Below are 22,827 nucleotides of genomic sequence, written 5' to 3' on the forward strand. Positions count from 1 at the left end.
CTATCTATCTATCTATCTATCTATCTATCTATCTATCAACAATGTGCAATAAATCTAAACCACATCTTTTAATGATTAAAAGGGGAATGTGAGATCACTAGCTTAAAAAAAATAGAGAGCTTGCATTGCAAACAGTTTCCAAATAAATAAATAAAATAAGAACGTATTTCATCAAGACATGACTGCAAGAACATATCTTAGAGGAGCCACCAATGACTTAACTTCCAGGAAGTTACAGGTTTTTAATATGGACAGAAAAATTTATGGTCCTTGTTTATAAGTCTTCTTTTGAATCAGTTTTAAAATTTTTCTTTATTTCCTGCTTGGAAAGTGTTGGAAAATATTTTACCAAGAAGGTCAACAACATAATAGGCCTGCTATTCCTCACTTTCTGCTCTATATGAGCAGCAGGTGGTGAAGAAAGCCAATTGCATTGTGAGAAACTGCAACCACCCTCTACAAAACGACTTTAAACTTCTTTCCTCAGGCCGGAGACATAAAACCACGAGACTTAAAGAGCATCTTTCAGGTTGAATTTTCCACAATATGACGTTTTGAAAAAGTCCGAGAGACACTGTGGCATAAATAAAAGCTTCTTAAAATTTCATTTTTTGTAATTGCACTTAATTCAGCTCGTCTGCGATCCAGTGCTTTAAAAAACATAACTTTTCCTGTCACGTGATACGTGACGTCATGTAAGGTAAACGAGCCCATACGCCAGCGGCTATCAGCTCAGTTTATCGTAGGCATCGGCTGTGTTTTTTACTCCAGACTTCTAATAGTAAAACTAAAGATTTCTGGAACATCACCATGGTGAATACTTGTGTTTGTGCATCCTGCACAAATTCAAGTCTCTCTGGACATCGTGTCCACAGTTTCCCTAACAAGAAGAGCCCCACCTTTCGCTCCTGGGTCAGGTTTGTCCAGGCTAGGCGCCAAGACTTCACTTTCAAGGCCGTTCATCCCAAAAACTCCGTCATTTGCAGCGCACACTTTGTGGAAACGGACTATATGCCTAGTGACCTAACTGCGTTTAAGATGGGGTACAAGACCATGAGGTGCGTTTAAGGTCTGATGCAGTTCCCACTGTTCATGCTACGGCTAGCATGCTAGCAGCAGCAGGTGCCCCATCACGTCTGCCTTCACCGGGGAAGCCGCGGGCCGCCCATCGGAAACGGGAGACGAGCAGAGTAAGTTTTTCTCTCTGTTTTTTAACCTGTTTATAACCTTTTCTTATAAAACGGAATTGTCCCCTTTTTACTACTTATTATTGAGGACAGTTTCAACATATTTAATCCCGTTTGCAAAGGTGGATTCACTGTGCGTCCAGTAAAGAAGGAGCCATCATATGGTAAATAATTGAAGGCATCGCGCACATTTTCTTCAAATAATGGCCATCTATTTTCCCGCAGAATTATATAATCCATAAGATTCTGGACCATCTAATATGTGCCTGTGTATTTCAGAGTGTATTTTCTATCTCTATTCTCTCTTTGTAATTCCTGTATGACTGTGTAAATTAATTGAGCTTTATTTACTTCTAGCAACAAGTTTAAATAAGATGTTTTGCTTCTAATAATTAGAACTTATTAAATAAATCCAGGAAGATGATCATAACAGAAAGATGACATTGAGATGGAAGCAAAATGTTTTATTTATTATTACAATTTACAGAATAGGAAGACATGTCTTGTATGTGTTACAGGTCAGGCCATCTGAAACCTTGGTAGACACCATGTTCATCAGGGAAAGCTAACCGGATTGCTGAGACAACACATGCTGGAAGAGGTTTCCTCACATGTCGTCCAAGCACTCCATATGCCCAGCGTACCATCTGCCTGTAGGCAGTATACCTGAACTGTTCATTTTGGGTCAGATCAAGTGGACCATGTTCCTGCTTGAAAGCGCTGTAGGCCACCTGAAGCACCCAGGGGTTCAAACAGCATGCAGAGAACCCAGGATGCTGTCCCACACAAGTAATGCCTTCGGGTTGTGGATGGAGGTCTTCGACGAGGCTCCAAATTGCAGGAATCTCCCTGCAGCATATGCTCTCCTCCGCACTGCTCATGGGCTGACAGTGTCCACATAAACACCTGTAATTAGATAACATGCTGTTAAAGAATTTCTGTTGTTAAATGTAGATACAGTGTTGTAAATATATGTTCAACCATGTAAAGATTTTTATTTTTTTTACTTTTACATACAGGCTTTAAAAATTAAATGTTTATATTTCATCCGTAGTCATAGCTGCTTATAACATGCTGAAACATTTCATGTAATACATAAAGATGAGATGCCCTTTTTTCTGTTGTCACTGGCCTTGCTGAATATAGGGGGAAGAGGGATTACCAATTGTGGGTGAGAGTTGTGGGCTCTGTTGTTTGGGGGATAAAGTGTTAAGACTGCAGTGCACATGGCATCATATGTGGAATGACCATTATTCAGAAGGGTTTACAATCCAGTTTTAAAAATAGTTTTTCTGTTTTAACAATATCTTTAAACCTCAGAATCAGGCTTTATTTATCATTGGGAAAAAAGTGCAAAATTATACACATCCTGAAAAAGCTGAGACCAAGTGTTGGATTAGAAAAAAAGGTAAGTTTAGCGAAAAAACAAAACAAAAAAAAAAACAAGCGATGGATCTGCTCAGCCAGTGCGCAGATCCATCCTTCGTCATGGAACCAGCATCCTGGCGCAACAAATTTTCTTCCAGTTTTTTTTTTTTTTTTTTTTAAGCGTATTTAAATACCCCATTGAAATAGTCTGCTTCTAAGTTTAGAGAGTGCTGGTAAAACTAAGACATTACAGCACGTACATTCTATGAGGTATTTATGAGTTTAGAACAGCGTGGGCTTTTTTTGCGCACTACACGCACATCCAGTCTGACCAACTTCAGAAAAAAGATTATAACTCTGGTATTCCTTGATCAATCAACACAATTCAGAAAGTTGTTTATAGTCTAAAATGACTGTTTTGCGCTGTTAATTAGGCTACCCGACGTGGATTAGATGATGGAGCCTTAGCGAGGCTACTTTGGGCACTAGCCTACGTATCATCAGATGATTTGATTAGAACAGCGCTTTTCTGTCTACAACTGTGTGAACGGGGTAGCCATTGCACAGCTTTTATAGGCATTATCTGCCACAGAACTATTTTATTTAACCAATGTTTTGTCACGAATCGCTAGTGACATAGTAGCAGCTTGAAGTTGTTTTTTTTGTGGCGAAACGTGATTTTTAAAACAAACCTGTCAGGGCGGGGCAGGACAGGGATGTCTTCCTATCGGCTGCAGTAAGTAAAAGGCTTTAAAATCTATTTGCTATTGCAAACACTGTATTTTTTCACTGGTCTGCAGCATAACCAGGTATTACTTGCCCAATTCAGAAGGCTAATGTGGAAGAAAATTTACGAAACATTTGTATCACTTACCATGCTGTTTGATTAATCCTCCAGATGTTTTCAGCTGCCCATGACTGAATCTGCTGCCTGTTTCCCATCAACGATCTCCTTTGCTGGTTGTCAGTGACTCTGTTTGTAGCTTCAGGTTCAAAACTGTATGAATCCGGTCCTTCACTTCTAAAAATAAAATTATCTTCTTCTTCCTCCATAATCTCACGCCCATTCCGTTCCGTTGTGTTAGCCATAACTGTTGTGTTAGCAATAACGTACATAACAGAGTCCCTTACGTGACGTCACTTCCGGCAAAACAGATTTTTACAGTCATTTGAGCAGTTTTTAATAGTCCATAACCGATTTCTTTATTTTCTTATTCACGGACTTCAACAAAAACTAAATAGATATTAACTATAAAATTTGCATAATCCAAACCATTAATCATGCTCTTAACCTGCCAGTTGCTCTTTAAAACTAAGAGACAAAACAACTCTATTGTTTCTCATGCAAAAGCATTTTTGAATAGCTACAGGTGATCTAATTTGTTTTACTGATTTTATTTAATATTTGTATTTTGAGTAGTGCTTTCCCTTCTTTTTAGTGTTTTCATTTTGGGCATTTTTGATTATTGAAGGATCTTTATCTCCGTCAAGTCAGAGGTCATTTTTTTCTGTGGCATTCATTTGTCTGTCTGTTTGTCTGTTATCAAAATAACTCAAAAAGCTATGGCTGAAATTTTATTATGATTATAACTTTAAGGTGAACTGGATCACCATCTGGATCCAGAAATTTAAGGATTCTGTACTATGGGGAGATGAGGTTATTTTAAACATTACAGCTTCTAACTAAAAATAATGTCCACTGTCATTGGCCATCATGTGAGTGGATTTTATCGTTAGATAAAAGAAACTGTATGCAAACTAAATTTTCCCATTATGTATAATAAAATTACTTGAAGTCTTCCATCGATACACTTCTTCAAGACAATGTGAGTAGATCAATGAAACAAAGTTAGATGGAGTAAAGGTGAAGGTATTTCAGTGGTTGTCAAAAACACCTGGTGCCATTCTGGATACACTGCAAAGGAGAGGATCTGGACATCGACCTGCCAGACTGAGTATCTGTCCATATTATTCACCTAAAGTCTGTTATTCTGGTAGGATGTTTATATTAAACCTAGTTCTGCTATAGATGCAGCTGGACCTGGTCCCATCAGCTCAGTCATTATTAGCCCTCCTGTCTTCGGGTTAGTTTAACGCATTTTCAAAGTTATGTCATAAGTTTGGTTTTATTTGATATAATTGTCTGAAAAATTACATTGATGGTCCCATACAATGCTCTTTGCTTGTAAAATAAATTACAGCTATTTTGGTTGAATTATGTGTAGGTCATAAAAATTTATAGCATCTGTGGTCCTACTGGATCAGTTTGGCCCAGCCACATCTCAGATCATTGCATCACAGAGAATGAAGCTAAAACAATACAAAAACATGGAAGAACAGCAGAGAAACCTCACCTGAGAGTTTCAAGTTTACAGTTTGGACTCTGCAGTCCAACAGACAGATGTTTCAGTCCTGAGTCTTTCATAGTCAGGTCCAGTTTTATCAGCCTGGAGGACTGGGAGCTGAGAACTGAGGACAGAGCTGAACATCCTTCATCTGAGAGGGTACATCCACTCAGTCTAAAGAGATGAATTGAACATATGGAAGACTTCAACATTTTTAATTTAATTAATAATAGCATATATATCTTCAGTTTACCCTAAAATGATAGTGCTAAAGGGTATAGCTAGTTTCACAGCAAAGGCACGTGTGGAGTGATAATGATATGAAAATCTGTTCAACCATTTCTACATGTAAAATGTGTTTCACACATCTGTAAATCTCCTCAGTTTGTGGATGTTATTTGTGGCAGTGCAGTTATCCTGCAGAAGATCTGGTGTAACTGCAATCTGCACCAATGTGAGATTTCCTTTTTTTAGTTATTCTTAAATAATGTTTTTTATTGTCCTAATTTCTGTCAAGATGGTCTTTATTTCCCGCAACCCCTTGTCCACCTGGTTAATAGCAGTGATCGGGTCCTTCCGCACCACCCACCCAGATGGAGCACCCAGCAACTAGAAAGAAATATTATTTAACACTAAATAAACTGCTACCAATCTCAGATGTATCTGTACATATGTATTTTATAAATTAAAACAAATGACTAAATTACTGGTATCTGTACAGTCATTTAGCAGACGCTTTTTTCTTTTCAAAGCGATTTCCCCCTGTGGGAATGGAACTTTGGTCTCCCGTATGGCAGACGGATGCCTCTACTGACTAAGATATCCAACTGCACCATGTGATGCCACTGGCGTGTCTTGCCTTCTGAAACTGTGATGACAGCATCTGCCACCTGCTGCAACTATTCTGCCTTTCTGGCACAAGTAATGTCCACGGCGTTCCCACCAATTAAACTTTCTTTTACATTTTCCAACATGGTCTATCAGGAACTCTACCTCACACCCCGAAAAATTCTGCTTCTTCCCTCTTTTTACTTGCCAAGCCATCATGGAAATGATGTGATGAATACTTGTAATAGGTGTTCACCTGACCATTTATAAGCCCTATGTGGGCATGGGGAGGCGTTCCCTCTTGTGCACCCGCATTAGAGTTGATTCTGATTTATAAACGGAAACAAGCATAATCTGAAGTTTTTGTGCACCACATTTCCCTTTTCCCTGCCTACGCCACTTGTAGTTTGCTTTGCTATGCACAGTTTGAGGCCCCAGGGATCTAGTCTAGTCTAGGGATGGGTGAAATTAAAATCTTTCCTGTCAATATGACACCATTAGTTTATGGAGCTATTTATTGATACCAATACTGATATTGATAGTTCTTGGCCCTTAAAGGAAAATCATAATTTTACTGTCTGCAATAATATCTTTATTGAAAGGGCAGTATGAAATATAAATAAAACTCAAGAATGTAAATACTTCACAGAGATGTTTTAAGTAATAATAAATTATACTGATGAGTACATTAAAAATATTATAAAATATTTTAAAATGATCAAAATAATAAAATAATAGATACATATGATATTATTCTAGTTTATTAAATAGAAAAAGAAAAAATATATATAAGCAATAGCAATTTGATAAATATAATAAATTCTAATGTGCAATAACCTGCATTAAACCAGTAAAATATTAAAACTTCATCATCACTTACATTAGCAGCATCATCATGATGCCATCTAATAGGCTGCTACGATTATTTGAGACAGAAGGAATACACAGTTGATGGGCTTTGCGTACAATTTTATCATCAAAAACTCTCAGAAGTGAAAACAAATGGCATTTTTGTCTATGGTAAGAGCTGTTTGAAATCATTAAATGCTAATGAAAGCTGCTTCAATGCTTTCTTTATTACCTCTTTGAGGAACATCGTAGCATCCTTTATGAAAGGAGATACTTCCATAACACAATTTATTCTGGCTGCAATCTTGGAAGCAATGCTGGGTGTTTATCCAGTTGTACTAACTGGTAAATGTGTGGACTTATATGAGGACAGTGAGCAGTTGTGACATGTTTTACTTTTCCTTCCCTTTAATCACCAAGCTTGATTATAAAGTCATATTTTATGTCTGAACACATTCACATGACATATAGTTTCTATTAAGTGTGATCAGACTGCATTAGATGAAATATCTGAATCCCTTTCTGTAGAATATTTATTGAACATCTGTAGTTTTATAGTTGGAGAATAAATCACTGTTGAGGGTCATTGTGGTCGAATTCTCAATGCAATGCTGTAATCTTTTCTTGGGATCCGTCTATATTTATCCCTCCACCTTTTCCAAACTCCACCATTGCCATTCTGTCATTCCGTTTACTATGTGACTGAACCACTGGATGGAAACAATGTGATAAACAAACAGGACGAACAATGTTTCAAACAAAGGTGAGAGACAAAGTAGAACATCTTTATTTAACCAACGGCTCATTTATACCTTTGAGTCATAGATGAAACAAATGTTGCTTTAATTTTTAAATGAGGCATTTCTCTGGACATATTTCATATAGAGTATTTCAAGGTAGTTTAGAAAAAAATGCAGATTATTCCATCACAGACTGTTGGAAGCTATAACAGAGGAAAATCATGTGAGAGCAGCAGAGAAACCTGACCTGAGAGTTTCCACTTTGCAGTTTGGACTCTGCAGTCCATCACACAGCTTCTTCAGTCCTGACTCCTCGATTCTCAGGTCCACTTCCTTCAGTCTGGAGGACTGAGAGCTGAGAGCTGAGGACAGAGCTGAACATCCTTCATCTGAGAGGGAACAGCTGTTCAGTCTGAAGAGGAAATAATAAGATAAATATTAATCTGTTATATTCTGTCCTATAAAACACCAGCAGTATATTTCTCCACATCCTGCTATATATGTACTTACAGAGCTTTGTTGGAGGCTTTGACCACTGGCAGCAGCCTCAGAAGAACCTCCTCTGAAGGAGAGTATTTCTGCAGGTCAAACACCTCCAGATCTTCTTCTGATGACAGTAAGATGAAGGCCAGAGCTGACCACTGAGCAGGAGACAGTTTATCTGTGGAGAGACGTCCTGATCTCAGGAACTGTTGGATCTCCTCCACTAGAGAACGATCATTCAGTTCATTCAGACAGTGGAACAAATTGATGCTTCTCTCTGCAGACACATTCTCACTGATCTTCTCCTTGATGTACTGGACTGTTTTCTGATTGGTGTATGTGCAACAATGTGTCTGTGTAATCAGGCCTCGTAGGAGATTCATATTGGTCTGCAGTGAAAGACCCATGAAGAAGCGGAGGAACAAGTCCAGGTGTCCATTTGGACTCTGTAAGGCCTCGTCCACAGCTCTCCGATGGAGATGTTTCAGATTAAGTTTCTTTAAGATTGTGGACTTTCTAGAAAGTTCTTTTTGTTCTTTCATCAGGTTGATTCCAGACTTGGAGTAGGTCAGATGGACATGAAGAGCAGCCAGAAACTCCTGAACACTCAGATGGACGAAGCTGAACACCTTCTCCTGGTACAATCCTCTCTCCTCTTTAAAGATCTGTGTGAACACTCCTGAGTAAACTGAGGCTGCTGTGATATCGATGCCACACTCTGTCAGGTCTGATTCATAGAAGATCAGGTTTCCTTTCTGCAGCTCATCAAAAGCCAGTTTTCCCAGAGACTCAATCATCTTCTGGCTCTCTGGACTCCATGTTGGATCTGTCTCAGCTCCTCCTTCATACTTGACCTTCTTGACTTTTGTCTGTACCACCAGGAAGTGGATGTACATCTCAGTCAGGGTCTTGGGCAGCTCTCCTTCCTCTCTGGTTTTCAGCACATCCTCCAGAACTGTAGCAGTGATCCAGCAGAAGACTGGGATGTGGCACATGATGTGGAGGCTTCGTGATGTCTTCATGTGGGAGATGATCCTGCTGGCCTGCTCCTCATCTCTGAACCTCTTCCTGAAGTACTCCTCCTTCTGTGGGTCAGTGAACCCTCTGACCTCTGTCACCATGCCAACACAGTCAGGAGGGATCTGATTGGCTGCTGCAGGTCGTGTGGTTATCCAGAGGCGAGCAGAGGGAAGCAGTTTCCCCCTGATGAGGTTAGTCAGCAGCACATCCACTGAGGTGGACTCTGTAACATCAGTCAGGGTCTCATTGTTGTGGAAGTCCAGAGGAAGTCGACTCTCATCCAGACCGTCCAAGATGAAGACAACCTGGAACTCTTCAAAGCTGCAGATTCCTGCTTCTTTGGTTTCAGTAAAGAAGTGATGAACAAGTTCCACCAAGCTGAACTTTTTCTCTTTCAGCACATTCAGCTCTCTGAATGTCAGTGGAAATGTGAACTGGATGTCCTGGTTGGCTTTGTCTTCAGCCCAGTCCAGAGTGAACTTCTTTGTTAAGACAGTTTTCCCAATGCCAGCCACTCCCTTTGTCATCACTGTTCTGATTGGTTCATCTCTTCCAGGTGGGAGTTTAAAGATGTCTTCTTGTCTGATGGTTGTTTCTGGTCTGTCTGGTTTCCTGGATGCTGTTTCAATCTGTCTGACCTCATGTTCATCATTGACCTCTGCAGTCTCTCCCTCTGTGATGTAGAGCTCTGTGTAGATCTGGTTCAGAAGTGCTGGGTTTCCTGCTTTAGCAATCCCCTCAAACACAAACTGAAACTTCTTTTTCAGATCAGATTTTAATTTACGTTGACAAACTGGAGCAAAATATTCTGAAAGAAAAGAAGAAATAAGATGAAGTAAAGATTTCAAGCCTCTGAGGAATGAGGATGTGAATATGTGATGTTTCATGTCTTGAGACATCAGTAAATGTGTCATTTATCCAGCAGCTTCAATCTTTAGAGAAATCCTCTTACTGCTTTGCAGACGCTCAGCCAGCTCCTCCTGCTTCATCCTACTCAGGAAGTCCACTGTGATCTTCACTAACGCCTCTCTGCTGCTCTTCCTCTGCTCCTCATCCTCACCTTCCAACACTGAGCATTCTGGGTAATCTGGACTCAGAAGCTTCTGAATCTTCTTCAGCTCCTTCTTCATGAAAGTGATCATGTTGTCCTCCAGCAGCTGGAAGAGAAACGATATGAAGGACACAATCAGACTGAAATCGTGGAACCAAACATCAGATCCATGTTGGACACACTGACAATCCACTGGTCTACAAAGGTCAGCATGAAGATGATGTGAACAGAAGAGATGGAAAAGTAGTTGTTGTACATGTACAGACCATAAATATGGAGTCCAGCTGTGTTTGATGCTGCTGGGCAGACTGACCACTGGGAAGCTCTGAGCTCTGCTGGTCCACTCTGTGGAGGAATCAGGAAGAACCACATCACATTCTGTCACATGGAGAAGCTGCTTTCAGCTTTTAGGAAGCTCTCACCAACACCTTCATGAAGCTCTCCCTCCCTGCTGACGTATTTTGGAGCAAGGCAGTCATCACCACTGTGTGGCTGGATGGACTGGGCAGCTCCCAGTGTGCATGTCTTTGACTCTTTTTGTAAGATGCAGCTTATCTTAGAAGCTGCTCATCATCATCATCATCATCATCATCATCATTTTTTAAACTGTGTGAGGAAGCCAATCTCAGATGGAGAACCATTAGAGTAATTATTCTAAACATTCACAGACCAGATTTATTATATTTAGGAAATGGAGAATAAATGTGTCTCTGGAAGCAGCAACATATTCAGCAAAACTTGTTAAACAGGCAATTTAAGTAAAAAAAGGAACCTCCAAATCGACACAGCATAACATTTCCTAACAGTGTCAGGACTGGATGTATTATGTACAACACGACTGTGAGGAGGAGGCTCATTCACATTGGAAACATGAAGCTTTCTGAATTCTTAGAGAAATCCAGCTGTCTGAGTTTGGAAAGAACTTAATCAGACTGTTCTGACTTGGTTTAGGGATCAAACTGAAGCTGGTTGCTGGTTGAACCATCTGATCCAACTCATCTTAACATTTGAGACCATCTGAATGTCCTGATTCTCAAAAACTGTAGAAGCAAAAAGATTCACAACACAAAGTAAAACCTCAAAATCTGAGAGTTCAGCTTTGACTTTTACATTTTAATACTGACAACTACTTACTGTCTGTTAGATCCATGACTTTGTTGGAAATTCATGAAATCTCCCTTTGACTGGTTGCTCTTCATGGACACACAGCTGGGTCCGGGTCCAGGTCCAGGTCCCAGCATCTGAGGGATCCTGATGGAAAAAAAAGCAAAAATGTTACCATGGAGGAGGAAAGTTAGGAATTTATCTAATAAGCAGCTCAATCTGTTAGAAGTCATAGATGTTAGAAAGTCAAACAGAGTCTGACTGATGTCCCAAAATGTTCCAGAAAAGCAGCAGCAGCTCATTCAGACACCAACATGTTCTTCTTTCTTCATCCTGCCTCATTTTATGTCCAGATGTTCCCCTGAAAGGTGCAGCAGATCTCAGCTGATGAAGCTGGTGTGTCTCTGCTTTGATCATCGGCTTACGGACCAGGAGGAGACAAAACTGAAAGACTTTGGTGACACAGCTGATCTGAGGAAGCTGCTCAGCTGTTTTCAGGGAAGAGAGCCACCAGATCTGTGGCAGCTTCCACAGCAAATGATCTCTGAACTGACCAGACTTTCTCCAGGTGATGAAGACCTTGGAGCTGAACTTCAATCTGCTGCATTGCAGACAGCTGCAGCTGCAAACACTGTGTGAATAAAGTGTGTCAGCTCCATGTTTTATGTGATCAGTGGACTTCAGAGGAGACATATTCATATGGAACATCCAGTATGACCAGTAAGGGGGAGGCTCCCTCACACACTGGAACCATGAAGCTTTGAAACACAGCTGAGTTTGGAAAGAACTGAACCAGATGAATTCAGACTGATCTGATTGGATTTAGCATCAAACTGCAGCTGTTTGTGCATCTAGAGTTATTGGAGTATGCTTTGACTTTAAACTTTAACACTGACAACTACTTACTGTCTGTTAGATCCATGACTTTGTTGGAAATTCATGAAATCTCCCTTTGACTGGTTGCTCTTCATGGACACACAGCTGGGTCCGGGTCCAGGTCCAGGTCCAGGTCCCAGCATCTGAGGGATCCTGATGGAAAAAAAAGCAAAAATGTTACCATGGAGGAGGAAAGTTAGGAATTTATCTAATAAGCAGCTCAATCTGTTAGAAGTCATAGATGTTAGAAAGTCAAACAGAGTCTGACTGATGTCCCAAAATGTTCCAGAAAAGCAGCAGCAGCTCATTCAGACACCAACATGTTCTTCTTTCTTCATCCTGCCTCATTTTATGTCCAGATGTTCCCCTGAAAGGTGCAGCAGATCTCAGCTGATGAAGCTGATGTGTCTCTGCTTTGATCATTGGCTTACAGACCAGGAGGAGACCTGAACATGAACACACAGCTGGGTCCATGTTCAGGTCCAGGTCCAGTCTGGTTCCTGTGAATCCAGATGTTTGGTGATGTGAGTCCTGATCTCTGACATGGAGAAGAATCATGGACAGTTAGAGATGGACATCTCACCTCTGAGTTGTTTTAGAGGGAGGGACTCCCTCCTCTCTGTCCTGATCCATGATGGTGGTTGCACATCAGCTCACACACACTTTCTACCTTCACCTGTAGAAGAAATACACATCATTCATGCGAACATAAACTGAAATCCTTATTTTCCATAATCTGCTGCTCCTCCTCTGATTGGCCCTGAGTTTCTGCTTCCTATCAGAGTCAGATGGATGCAGTCAGACAGCAGTGAGGAAGAGGAAGCTGCCTTCAGCTGCTGGACTTCTATCAGGACACCAGCTGGAGGGATGGAGCTACAGACCAGCACAGGCCATGATAATGAAACTATTTATGAGACAAAGAGGACTATAATATGCAGAATAATTATAATTCACCATTATAACTCATTTCATTCACATTTTCATAACAAATACAAACAAGAACATAAAACCAACAGAAGCACATTAAATGCAGTGGAAGTGGAACAATTTGAGTTTGACTGGTCCTGCCCCAGACCCTTAGTCAGACTGGTTCTGGTGGAGACACAAACATGTGAGGTTGTTTTGACGCCAGCTCTTGGAGTTGTGTGTCCACCCAAGGTCTTCAGGAAGGAGGATTCTTTCCACAGAAATGTATAACTATTGTTTTTCCTCTTGCCTCCCCAGAGTCTGTCCCAACTTCACATGGGTCATGATGGCCAATCTCATTACTTGCAAGTAATTCTGAATTCAATACTTCTCCTATAATAAAACATATATACTTTTACTTGATTCAGACTTTTCTACAACAATGCACAGCATCTAGAGGTTATCACCACAAACCAAATGAACTGGAAACCAGTAAGAAGGCCATCAAACAGGAGCCATGTGAGCTCCTCTGTTGGTGCCAGAGCTTTGCTGCAGCATCTTGTACAGTCACAATGATCCAGACAAGTCAAACATGCATCGCTCTGATTTAAATCAGAAGAAATTCAGTTGTGGAAAATTGAATTTCTTCTGATTTAAATCAGAAGAATTTCTTGTTTGTTTGTTTTTTTAACTTGACCTGTCCAGCATTGTTGCAAACAAAATGATGGTCTAGTTGCTGTGTTGTGCCGAACAAATTTGCTTTGTCAAGAGTAGCTTTATGCGTATAAAGCACCTCTTGACAATCTTAATTTTTTTTTTCATTTATTCTTTATACTATTTATTTTGTATTATGGAATTTTTGTAATCTTGCTGGACCTGACCAGAGGGGACAAAAAAACAAAGGGCATTAATGAAAAGAAGTTAAAAGGAAAGTGGAACAAAAGAAGAGGAGACAAAAATACAGTAGATAGAGTCAACGACCCTTCAATCCAACCTAACACCAGACAACCAACTGCTACACCCTTTCAGAAACACAAAGAATTTCTTAAAGATTTTACAGGTAAACCAAGCTGGCTAAGAGAGCAAAGATGAGTATAATTGTGCAAATGTGACCACGGCTCCACAGAGCCTGGAGGCAGACCAGAGACCGAGGCGATCATCAGCAATACCGGAGTAACAAACCCAAAAGGAATGGCCGAAATGGGTTTTCTCCAAGGGGTGGCCAGGTTCTCCCTTAGAGAAAGGGTGAGAAACTGAATGATCTGGGAGGGGCTCAGAGTAGAGTTGCTGCTCCTTTGCATCGAGAGGAGCCAGATGAGGTGGCTCAGGCATCTGGTCAGGATGCCTCTTGGACACGTCCCTGGTAAGGTGTTCTGGGCACTTCCCACCGGAAGGAGGCCCCGGGGAAGACCTAGGACACGCTGGATGGACATCTTTCGGCTGGCCTGGGAACTCCTCGGGATCCCCCCGGATGAGCTGGTGAATGTGGCTGGGGAGAGGGAAGTCTGGGTTTCCTTGCTTTGGCAGCTGCCCCCACGACCCGGCTCTGGATAAGCAGCAGAAATTGGATGGATGCATGAAAATTTATGTACAGAATCAGAGACAATGGGCAGCTTTGGTGGAGTCCAACCCTCACAGGAAATTATTCTGATTTACTGCCGGCAATGTGAACCAAGCAACCTCAGCCCCAGCGATAGGAGAGCGGATGCCAGGGTCCCCAGACTCAGAAGACGCATTGGTAGGATTGAGGAGGTCTTTGAGATATTCCACCCACCACATCACACTGTCCCCAGTCGAGGTCAGCAGCCCCCATCCCCACTGTACACAGTGTTGATGAAGCACAGCTTACCCCTCCTGAGCCCACGGGAGGGGTGATCCATGTCACTCTTTCGACCTAAACCTGACCAGGTTCCATAGGCAAAGGCCCAGCCACCAAGCACTCGCCTCCATGCCCCCACCTCCAGACCTGGCTCCAAACGGGGTCCATAGTTTTCATCATCTTCATAGTGATGCTTTTAGCCGCACTTCATCTGGTCCCTCCCCTAGACACCTGTTTGCCATGGGTGACTCTACCCTGACAACATAGCTCGTAGGATCATGAGAAGGTGCAAACTCCTCCACCATGGTAAGGTGGCGGCTCGGGGCGGAGTATTGAGTTTTTAGTTTAGTTATTTAGTTATTAAGTAAGAGGACATTTGGATATTTTTTATTTACTTGGTGAATAATTTCTCTGTTATATATTAACACATATTGGGTTTCCACCCCTTTTCCCCCTAGACTCATCAGGGGTTTTAACACCAGAAATGATTCTCTACTGGAAACCATTGCATGGACTCAGGAAGATGTCCAGAAATCACTCTGTGAACACAATTCACCCTAAAATCCACTAACACAGGTTAAAGGTCTATCATGCAAAGAAGAAGCCAGATGTGTACAGGATCCAGAAACAGCGCCATCTTCTCTGGACCAAAAATTATTTAAAATGGTCTGAGGGAAAGAGTAAACCTGAATGAAAATATGAAATAGGTTCTGGAAAGCATGGACGACATGTCCTGCAGACTAAAGAGGAGAGGGAGCATCCAGCTTGTTATCGGTGAAAAGGCGGCACTTTTGATGGTATGGGGCTGCATTAGTGCTTACGGCGTGGGCAGCTTCCACATCTGTGAAGCTACAGTAATAACAAATACAGTAAATGGAGGTTTTAGAGCAACATTTGCTCCCATCTACCTGTGGTCCACACCATTTACCAATACAAGACATTTCGAGCATCATGAAAGCAAAAATCCAGCAAACAACGTCCAGGACTCTAGGGCAGCTACATCACTGAACTCTGTTTCCACACCTTTACAGTGTCCCCACTTTGTTGTGATTGGAGCTGTATATGTAAAACAAAGTGGAGGTAGATTATGATCAAGGAAATGTTACAACACAGAACTTAAAAACTAGGAAAACCTGCCTGACTTTTTCTTTTGTTTTTTTTTTGTTTTGTTTTTTTAAACTGTGAACAGGAAGAGAAACTCTAAGTTCAAGCTGTTCTGTAGAGCCACATTCCTGCCTCATGACACATGAGGTCATTGTCTGACTGCAACAAAACCACAGTCAATGCAAAAAGTAAGTCTTGGCATTTATTCTGAGATCCAGCAGAGTGGGACATATTGGAGCGTGTCAAAGTGATGCAAAGTTTATGAAACACACAACAGTTGGAGTTCCTTTATTTATTCTTACACAATAATTTTTTAATTGTTGTCCCAATTTCTTTCAAGAGTCGTCATTTCCTGAAATTCCTTGACCATATTATTAATAGCGTTGATCGTGTTACTCTGCACCTTCAGGACCTCTGAAGACACGGCTGCCCGGGTGCTGCGTGGAGCCTCTAACCTCACCCTCTCCAGTCACAGCTGCAGCACCAAATTCATAATTCTGGACAATACTGGCACCCACTTTCTACAATCCGATATTAGAAATTAAGGAAAAAGAAAAAAATCCTTTTAAACTCCAGGAGGAGCTTCACATTTATCAGCTCCTGTTTTCCATCGGATGATAAAATGTCTCAATTTCATCATCTGATATGTTGTTTCTCATCTACTGGAAATTAAATATGAATTCATGAGGTCGATATATAATTTAATTCTGGTTTTCCACACTTTTACACAGTGTCCCAACTTAGTTGTTACTGGAGCTGTTTATGTAAACAAGGTGAAGGTAGATTGTGATCAAGGAAATAATCTTGCAACATGGAACTTATAAACTTGAAAAACCTGCCTGACTGTTTTTACTGTGAACACGAATGGAAACTCAAAGTTCAAGTTGTCCTATAGAGCCACATTCCCACCGCATTACACATCAACAACACCACAGTTCAATCCTCAGAGAAATGACAATCTGATCATCATGTAAATTAATCTTCAAACAGCAGAGATCAAAGTTGGAGCTGAAATTCAGGAGTGAACACGTTCTCTAAACATTCCAGAAACAAAGAGCGGCATCCATCGGGTCCGAGCTGCCTGGACCCCGCCACCCGATGTTGCCATGACAACAGGTGGTGTAACGCGTTAAGGATCCAACCTGTATGAAACCTGTCAAGTTTGGTGCAGATCCCACGTATTCCTATGGAGATATAAGCAAGCCGTGTTTCATGGCGAGGGCATTTTTCCGTCGGTTGCCACGGTTACACGCTTTTTCCTATTAGAAAGATTTGAGGAGCGTTTGGTCCCCAACTTGTCAGGAAGGTTCCCACCAAGTTTGGAGTCAGTTGCACGAATCCCCTCAGACTAGTTCGTTAAAATGGGAGTGAAATCCAAGATGGCGGGCACCGCGTTGCTATGGCAACAGGTGTTCGATTGACATCAATGGTGGACTTGGGGTGTCACAAGTATGAATCCTGTCAAGTTTGGTGCAGATCCCACTTATTCCTATGGAGATATAAGCAAACCGTGTTTCATGGCGAGAAGGCATTTTTCTGCCGGTTGCCACGGTTACACGCTTTTTCCTATTACAAAGATTTGAGGAGCGTTTGGTCCCCAACCTGTCAGGAAGCTTCCCACCAAGTTTGGAGTCCGTCGCACGAATCCCCTCAGACTAGTTCGTTCAAATACGATGTGTGTAAAGTGGAAAAAATGGCAAAAAAATGGCCGTACAAGCCAAGATGGCGGGCTCGCTGTTGCCATGACAACAGGTGTTACTTTGACTTTTTTGGTTGACTTGGGGTGTTACACGTGTGTGCCGAGTTTCGTGTTCCTACGTCGAAGTAGACTTTTGGGGCCCCATTCATTTGGGGGTAATTTTTTTTTTCTAGGTGGCGCTGTTGAGCCACTTTTGCATTGAAGTGTATGCGGACCTTATAATATTGCGATTTTTGCCGGACTTGATGTGTGTGCCAAGTTTCACAACTTTTCATGGGTGTTTAGGGGGTCAAATTTGGCGTCGAAGCGCTTAGAAAAAGGAGAAAAATAATAAACATTTGGAAAACAATAGGGTCCTTCCATACTTCGTATGGCTCGGACCCTAAAAATTCATACTTACAGTTTGCTTAGAGAAGAAGAAAAAGTATCTCCACTGAGACACAGGTGAGCTGCTTCCTGGAATGAGTCACTTTTCTACCTGCGATGGAGGGAGGACAGGTAGGAGGGGCAACATCAGACCTTCCTCCTCCTCTTTACATTTTACAGCCTTACAGAAACATGGCTGACATGTTTTACAGGCAGTTTAATTTTAATTTTGATCCAGAGATACAGACACAGATACATATGCTTTTATGTGAGTGTGTTCAGAGGATAAAGTAACCACCCATGTTATTACAGGAATCCAAAGAATTCAAACTACATTCACAAAACCCAAGACTTCACCATGAAAACCACACAATCACCTGAAAAGCAATTTAGAGCTAAACAATGATGATGGAGATGTTCCATGTGTACGCTCTGAACCAACAGGTGGTCTGATCACATCATCACATGTGTGTGTTCATTTGGGAGTTGTTGTTTACAGAAACAAATAATTAATTTTATTTTTAAAGCACTTTTAATTTATCAAGTAAAACATTTAAAAAGCATTGCACACACTCAAGTTAGAAAAAATTGGTTAACATACACACGCTCACACAAAATCGTACTTTGTCACACACACTAAGCACATGTGTGCACATGCACATGTGAGGTGATCTGTCAGTTTCAATAACAGATTAACAGTTAAAAATGAAAGTAAATGTTTTCAATAAATATTAAACAGAAGTAGGGATAAAAAGCATTAATAAATATTGATGTTTGACAATTTTATAGCAGTTTTTGTACATGGACACTTTTGGCCACAAAGGTCCAAAGAGAGTACTATATTTACTACTACTGAACTAAATTTATTAACAGAGTATAAAATATGTGATAGCAAAAGAAGATTAATTTTAAAAATGGTCTAAAAAGAAGAGTTATTGTACAAATTCATGCTACTGGCCCCAACACAGCAAAATATTGGGGAAAAGTTGAGAAAATTTAATTGTTTCTATAGTCAGAACTACGATGAGGCCTTCCATCGCTCCAATCTTCGTCAGATGAACAGCCTGTCGGAGAGCCTCAGAGCTGCAGAGACTATTAATATTTTTAAATCAAATCAAATCAAATCTAATCTAATTTTATTTATAGAGCACTTTCAATGCAAAGGGCAATACAACGGCAAGGCAGTTTATTTTTATAAAGCATATTTCATGTACAGGACAATTCAAAGTGCTTTACATAAAACAAAAGCATTACAGATATTAAGAAATAGTAAAAGTCAGCAGGAATCACAATAAAGTAATAAATTACATTAAAATGATTAAAAAGCAAGATAAGTTAAAAAGTTTCCGTGCAGAATTCATGCATAGGCGCATGAGAAAAGAAATGTTTTTAATTTGGATTTAAAAATGTCTATATTTGGTGAAAGTTTAATCTCCACTGGCAGTTTGTTCCACTTGTTTGCAGCAAAACAGCTAAATGTTGCTTCTCCATGTTTGGTCTGGATTCAGGTCTGGACTAGTTGACCAGAGTCGTTGGATCTAAGAGCTCTGCTAGGTTTAATTTCTCTCAACATATCACAGATATATTCTGGGCCTAAACCCTCTGGTCTTTGTCAGAACATGTGCTGTTGAGTTCTGGAGTAATTGCAAGTTAGAAATAGAAGTTTTGGGAAGAGCAGAGAGCAGGGCATCACAATAAATTATTCTACTTAAAAAAAAAACAAAAGCATGCATCAGCACACAAGTACTGGCAAGACAGAAAACGGGACGGACTCTGGCAATGTTTTTAAGATGAAAAAAAATCATGTCTTTGTGACATTTCTAATGTGTGGAATAAAATCAAGATCAGAGTCACAAAGGACATCAAGATTTCTCACACACTTCTCACACACTTATATATATATAAAGTTTTGTAATTTTGATACAGTGATCTCTCTCTTGTCTTCAGGACTGATGATTAAAACTTCTGTTTTGTCCTGATTAAGCTGTAAGAAGTTCTCTGCCACCCATGACTTAATGTCTAAAATACAGTTTAATGGAGTGTTAACGGGCACGCCTAACATAGTCAACTTTTGAGATTTATGAAAACCAAACTTGGCGGGAAAATTTTCCTATCTTCATGCAATCTCTGACCCAGATTTACCGAAGAATCTAGCAAAACAGCAACACCAGTGGTACAAAATAAAATCAAGGAAATGATGTGAAATGTGATGAGACATTTGTGCACAATCTACTATTACCTTTCACCCCACGTGTTAGATATTAAAGCTGTTTGCAGAAATGAATAAAGACGCACATTAAATATTAATTATCCAGTGCACTTTGGGGGGTGGGGGGGTTCAGGAAAAAGGGAGATGATAATAAGAACCTCAACCACTGAAATATGTTCTGTCATTGTGAAAAGAAACTCACATATGTTATAAAATACATTTAGCTAAATAAGGTGGACAATCTGCTGCCAACACGTACAAATCAGTCCGAAAAGTAAGCTTTGGTCATTCATTCCAGCAGAGCGGGACGCAGACTGGAGGCTGGAGGTCTAGAAGTGATGCAACGCTAATAAAACACAGAAGAAGTGGATTTCCTTTTATTTATTTATTCTTACACAATGTTTTTTTTTTACTATTGTTGTCCCAAATTCTGTCAAGACGGTCTTTATTTCCCACACCTCCTTGTCCACCTGGTTAATAGTGGTGATTGTGTCCCTCTGCAGTGCCCATCCAGCTGGAGAACCCAGCAACTAGAAACAAAAAATTATTTAACACGAAATAAACTGCTACCAATCTCAGATGTATCTGTACATATTTATTTAAGACATTAAAACAAATGACTAAATTACTGGTATCAGTACTGTCATTTAAGCAGAGGATTTTCTCCAAAGTAATTCACCAACGGGGGAGTTAAACTTTGGTGTCCCACATAGCAGACGGATGCTCTTCCGACTGAGATATCCAGCTGCATGTTCCGATACCTCTGGCATGTCTTGTGTTCTGCCACATTATCTATATTTGACTAGAGCCCCCTGTACAGAGGCAGCATGAGATATGCACAGTAAAGTAGATGTTTGCACACATTAAGAAGTAGCAATGCTTACGTAGCAGAGGTTCTCATGGACACCGTCCTCCAATATAGCTTTACAACATTTAAAGGTTTAGTTATTTTTCTAGCAATATTGGCTTATTTGTCAACATAACTTTTACTAGTTTTACGTGGTTGTTTCATGAAAACTCTTGAATATGATGAAAGATGGAGTTTTCCTGTCCATGTGAATATGGTGCACATTTTCCATCAAGTTGCAAATGCAATATCCTCACAGAAGCACAAGTCAATCATTTTCCTGTTAAATCTCCGGGGTCTGCAGAGCCTGAGAGAGAATGTTGCACCCACCAGGTGCTGGTGTTTTAATGTGTGTGTGCATGCAAAGTATTGTGTGTGTTAATTACTGCAGTTGTGTTTTGCAGAAATTAAAAGCAACTTGCTGCCCCTCTGGAAGCTGCTGTGGGGCCTTTGGACAGACCAACACCTCATACCAACTATCAAGCACAGTGGAGGAAGGTTGATGAATTGGTTAAGCAACTTACGCAAAAGAAGCAGCAAACATAGTAAAGCAATCAGAAATATGAGGAAGTATATATTTTTTTACTTAAGCGACAGGAACGTTTATGGGTTTTAAGTTCAAAGCTAGATTAAAACATTGGATGGATTTTTTGGTTACAACTAGAGCTGCCTTAGTTTGGACAATGAGTCTAAAAAACATGACGAATATACAAAGTTATAGTAGCAACATAAAATCATGGTTTGCATAAATATGTCACACGTTGCATATTTTATTCCAGCTTCAACAGGTTCCCTGGAGAGCTCTGCAGCAGTTCCTTGGGGCTGCTTAATGCAGCGCCACTAACAGCGGGTGGTGGGGGAAAGGTTCAACTTGTTGTGGGTTAATGGTGCCTGGGAAAATGGGAACACACTAATCATACTGAAATATACATGTGAGTTTCTGTACTTTCTTAATAAATCAATATATTAAACAACATGTACAAGCTTTATCTTAGGCTGCATATGGTTCAGTAGCTTTGTTTCTGTTCTCCTAAATTTACTCCTAAAACGGGACTTAAAAAATTAAAGGGGTTATTATAAAGCATTGTTTCATCCACAGTCTTTTACATAAGCCATGACTTTGTGTATTCTTACTGCAGGGAAATGAGAGGCTACAGCTCTTAACACACCGGCTCCTCAAAGTCTGCAAACCAGGAGGAAGATACGGACATAAAAGATTTTCAGCAGCTTTACTTAAGTACTTAAGTAATAACAATAATAGGGAACAATGGGAGGATGTCTGGTGTCTCACATTCACAGCCTATGGAGCAGGGCAGAGTCTATCCATCGCTGACCATTAGAAGCTGTGTCACAAGGTAAGCCAAGCCCATCGCAGCCCCAACCAGGAAGCTGGTGACCAGTTCGACAGGAGCAATTCCTCCATTAATTCCTGCAGGGAATGGATCTGAATGAATGAATTTTGGAGAGAAACTGTCAAACACAAGTCAGAGATTTCAAAGTGTCTGTTTCCTTTCATGTATGATGTCTGCCAGTCGACTGAAAATACAACAACTCCAGCATACTTGCTACAACTAAGTTAGTATTTTAATGAGCAACCATGTGATACCTACAATGCTGCAGACATTAGAGAGAGGTAGCATAGTTCTTTCTTCAGTGGGTTTTGGTCAAGAAAACCTGGGTTTAAATCACATGTGCCACTAGCACATACTGTGTGCTAACTGGGATTGAGAAATTTATTATTACCATCACATATCTATCATTGTGCATTGTCTCCAAAAAGCATAGTGGTTACCTCAGTGGGTTTTGGTCCAGTCTTAGAAATTTATTGGGACCATCAGCCCATCACACTGAGCTGCTGAGTCACTTAGCTGGCAGGGCTTCTGCCTCCTACTCAGGAGACCAGTGTTCAAAACTGGTTGTGAGGCCACTAAATGCTATGGCAAGGGGGAGCCAGTACGCCAGAACACAAGGGGGAGTTAACTTCCCCACTTGAAATAGGAGGTTTTAATGTAGGTAGGGATATATC

The 22,827-nt window shown here is 40.6% G+C and overlaps 1 protein-coding gene across 1 annotated transcript in view; it reads right to left on the reverse strand.

The window, feature by feature from the left end:
- The window catches only part of LOC121656980, a 49,572-nt gene that overhangs the window by 16,014 nt on the left and 10,731 nt on the right, over positions 1-22,827 (reverse strand). The window contains exons 5-8 of the mRNA XM_042012299.1: positions 9,773-9,824; positions 7,828-9,628; positions 7,565-7,729; positions 4,910-5,074 (exon numbers count right to left, since the gene is read on the reverse strand). Of these exons, the coding sequence (XP_041868233.1) occupies positions 4,910-5,074; positions 7,565-7,729; positions 7,828-9,628; positions 9,773-9,824 (2,183 nt within the window). The remainder of the gene's footprint in view (positions 1-4,909; positions 5,075-7,564; positions 7,730-7,827; positions 9,629-9,772; positions 9,825-22,827) is intronic.

The sequence above is a fragment of the Melanotaenia boesemani genome, chromosome 2 (assembly GCF_017639745.1).
Source record: "Melanotaenia boesemani isolate fMelBoe1 chromosome 2, fMelBoe1.pri, whole genome shotgun sequence".
In the NCBI taxonomy this organism is placed as follows: domain Eukaryota; kingdom Metazoa; phylum Chordata; class Actinopteri; order Atheriniformes; family Melanotaeniidae; genus Melanotaenia; species Melanotaenia boesemani.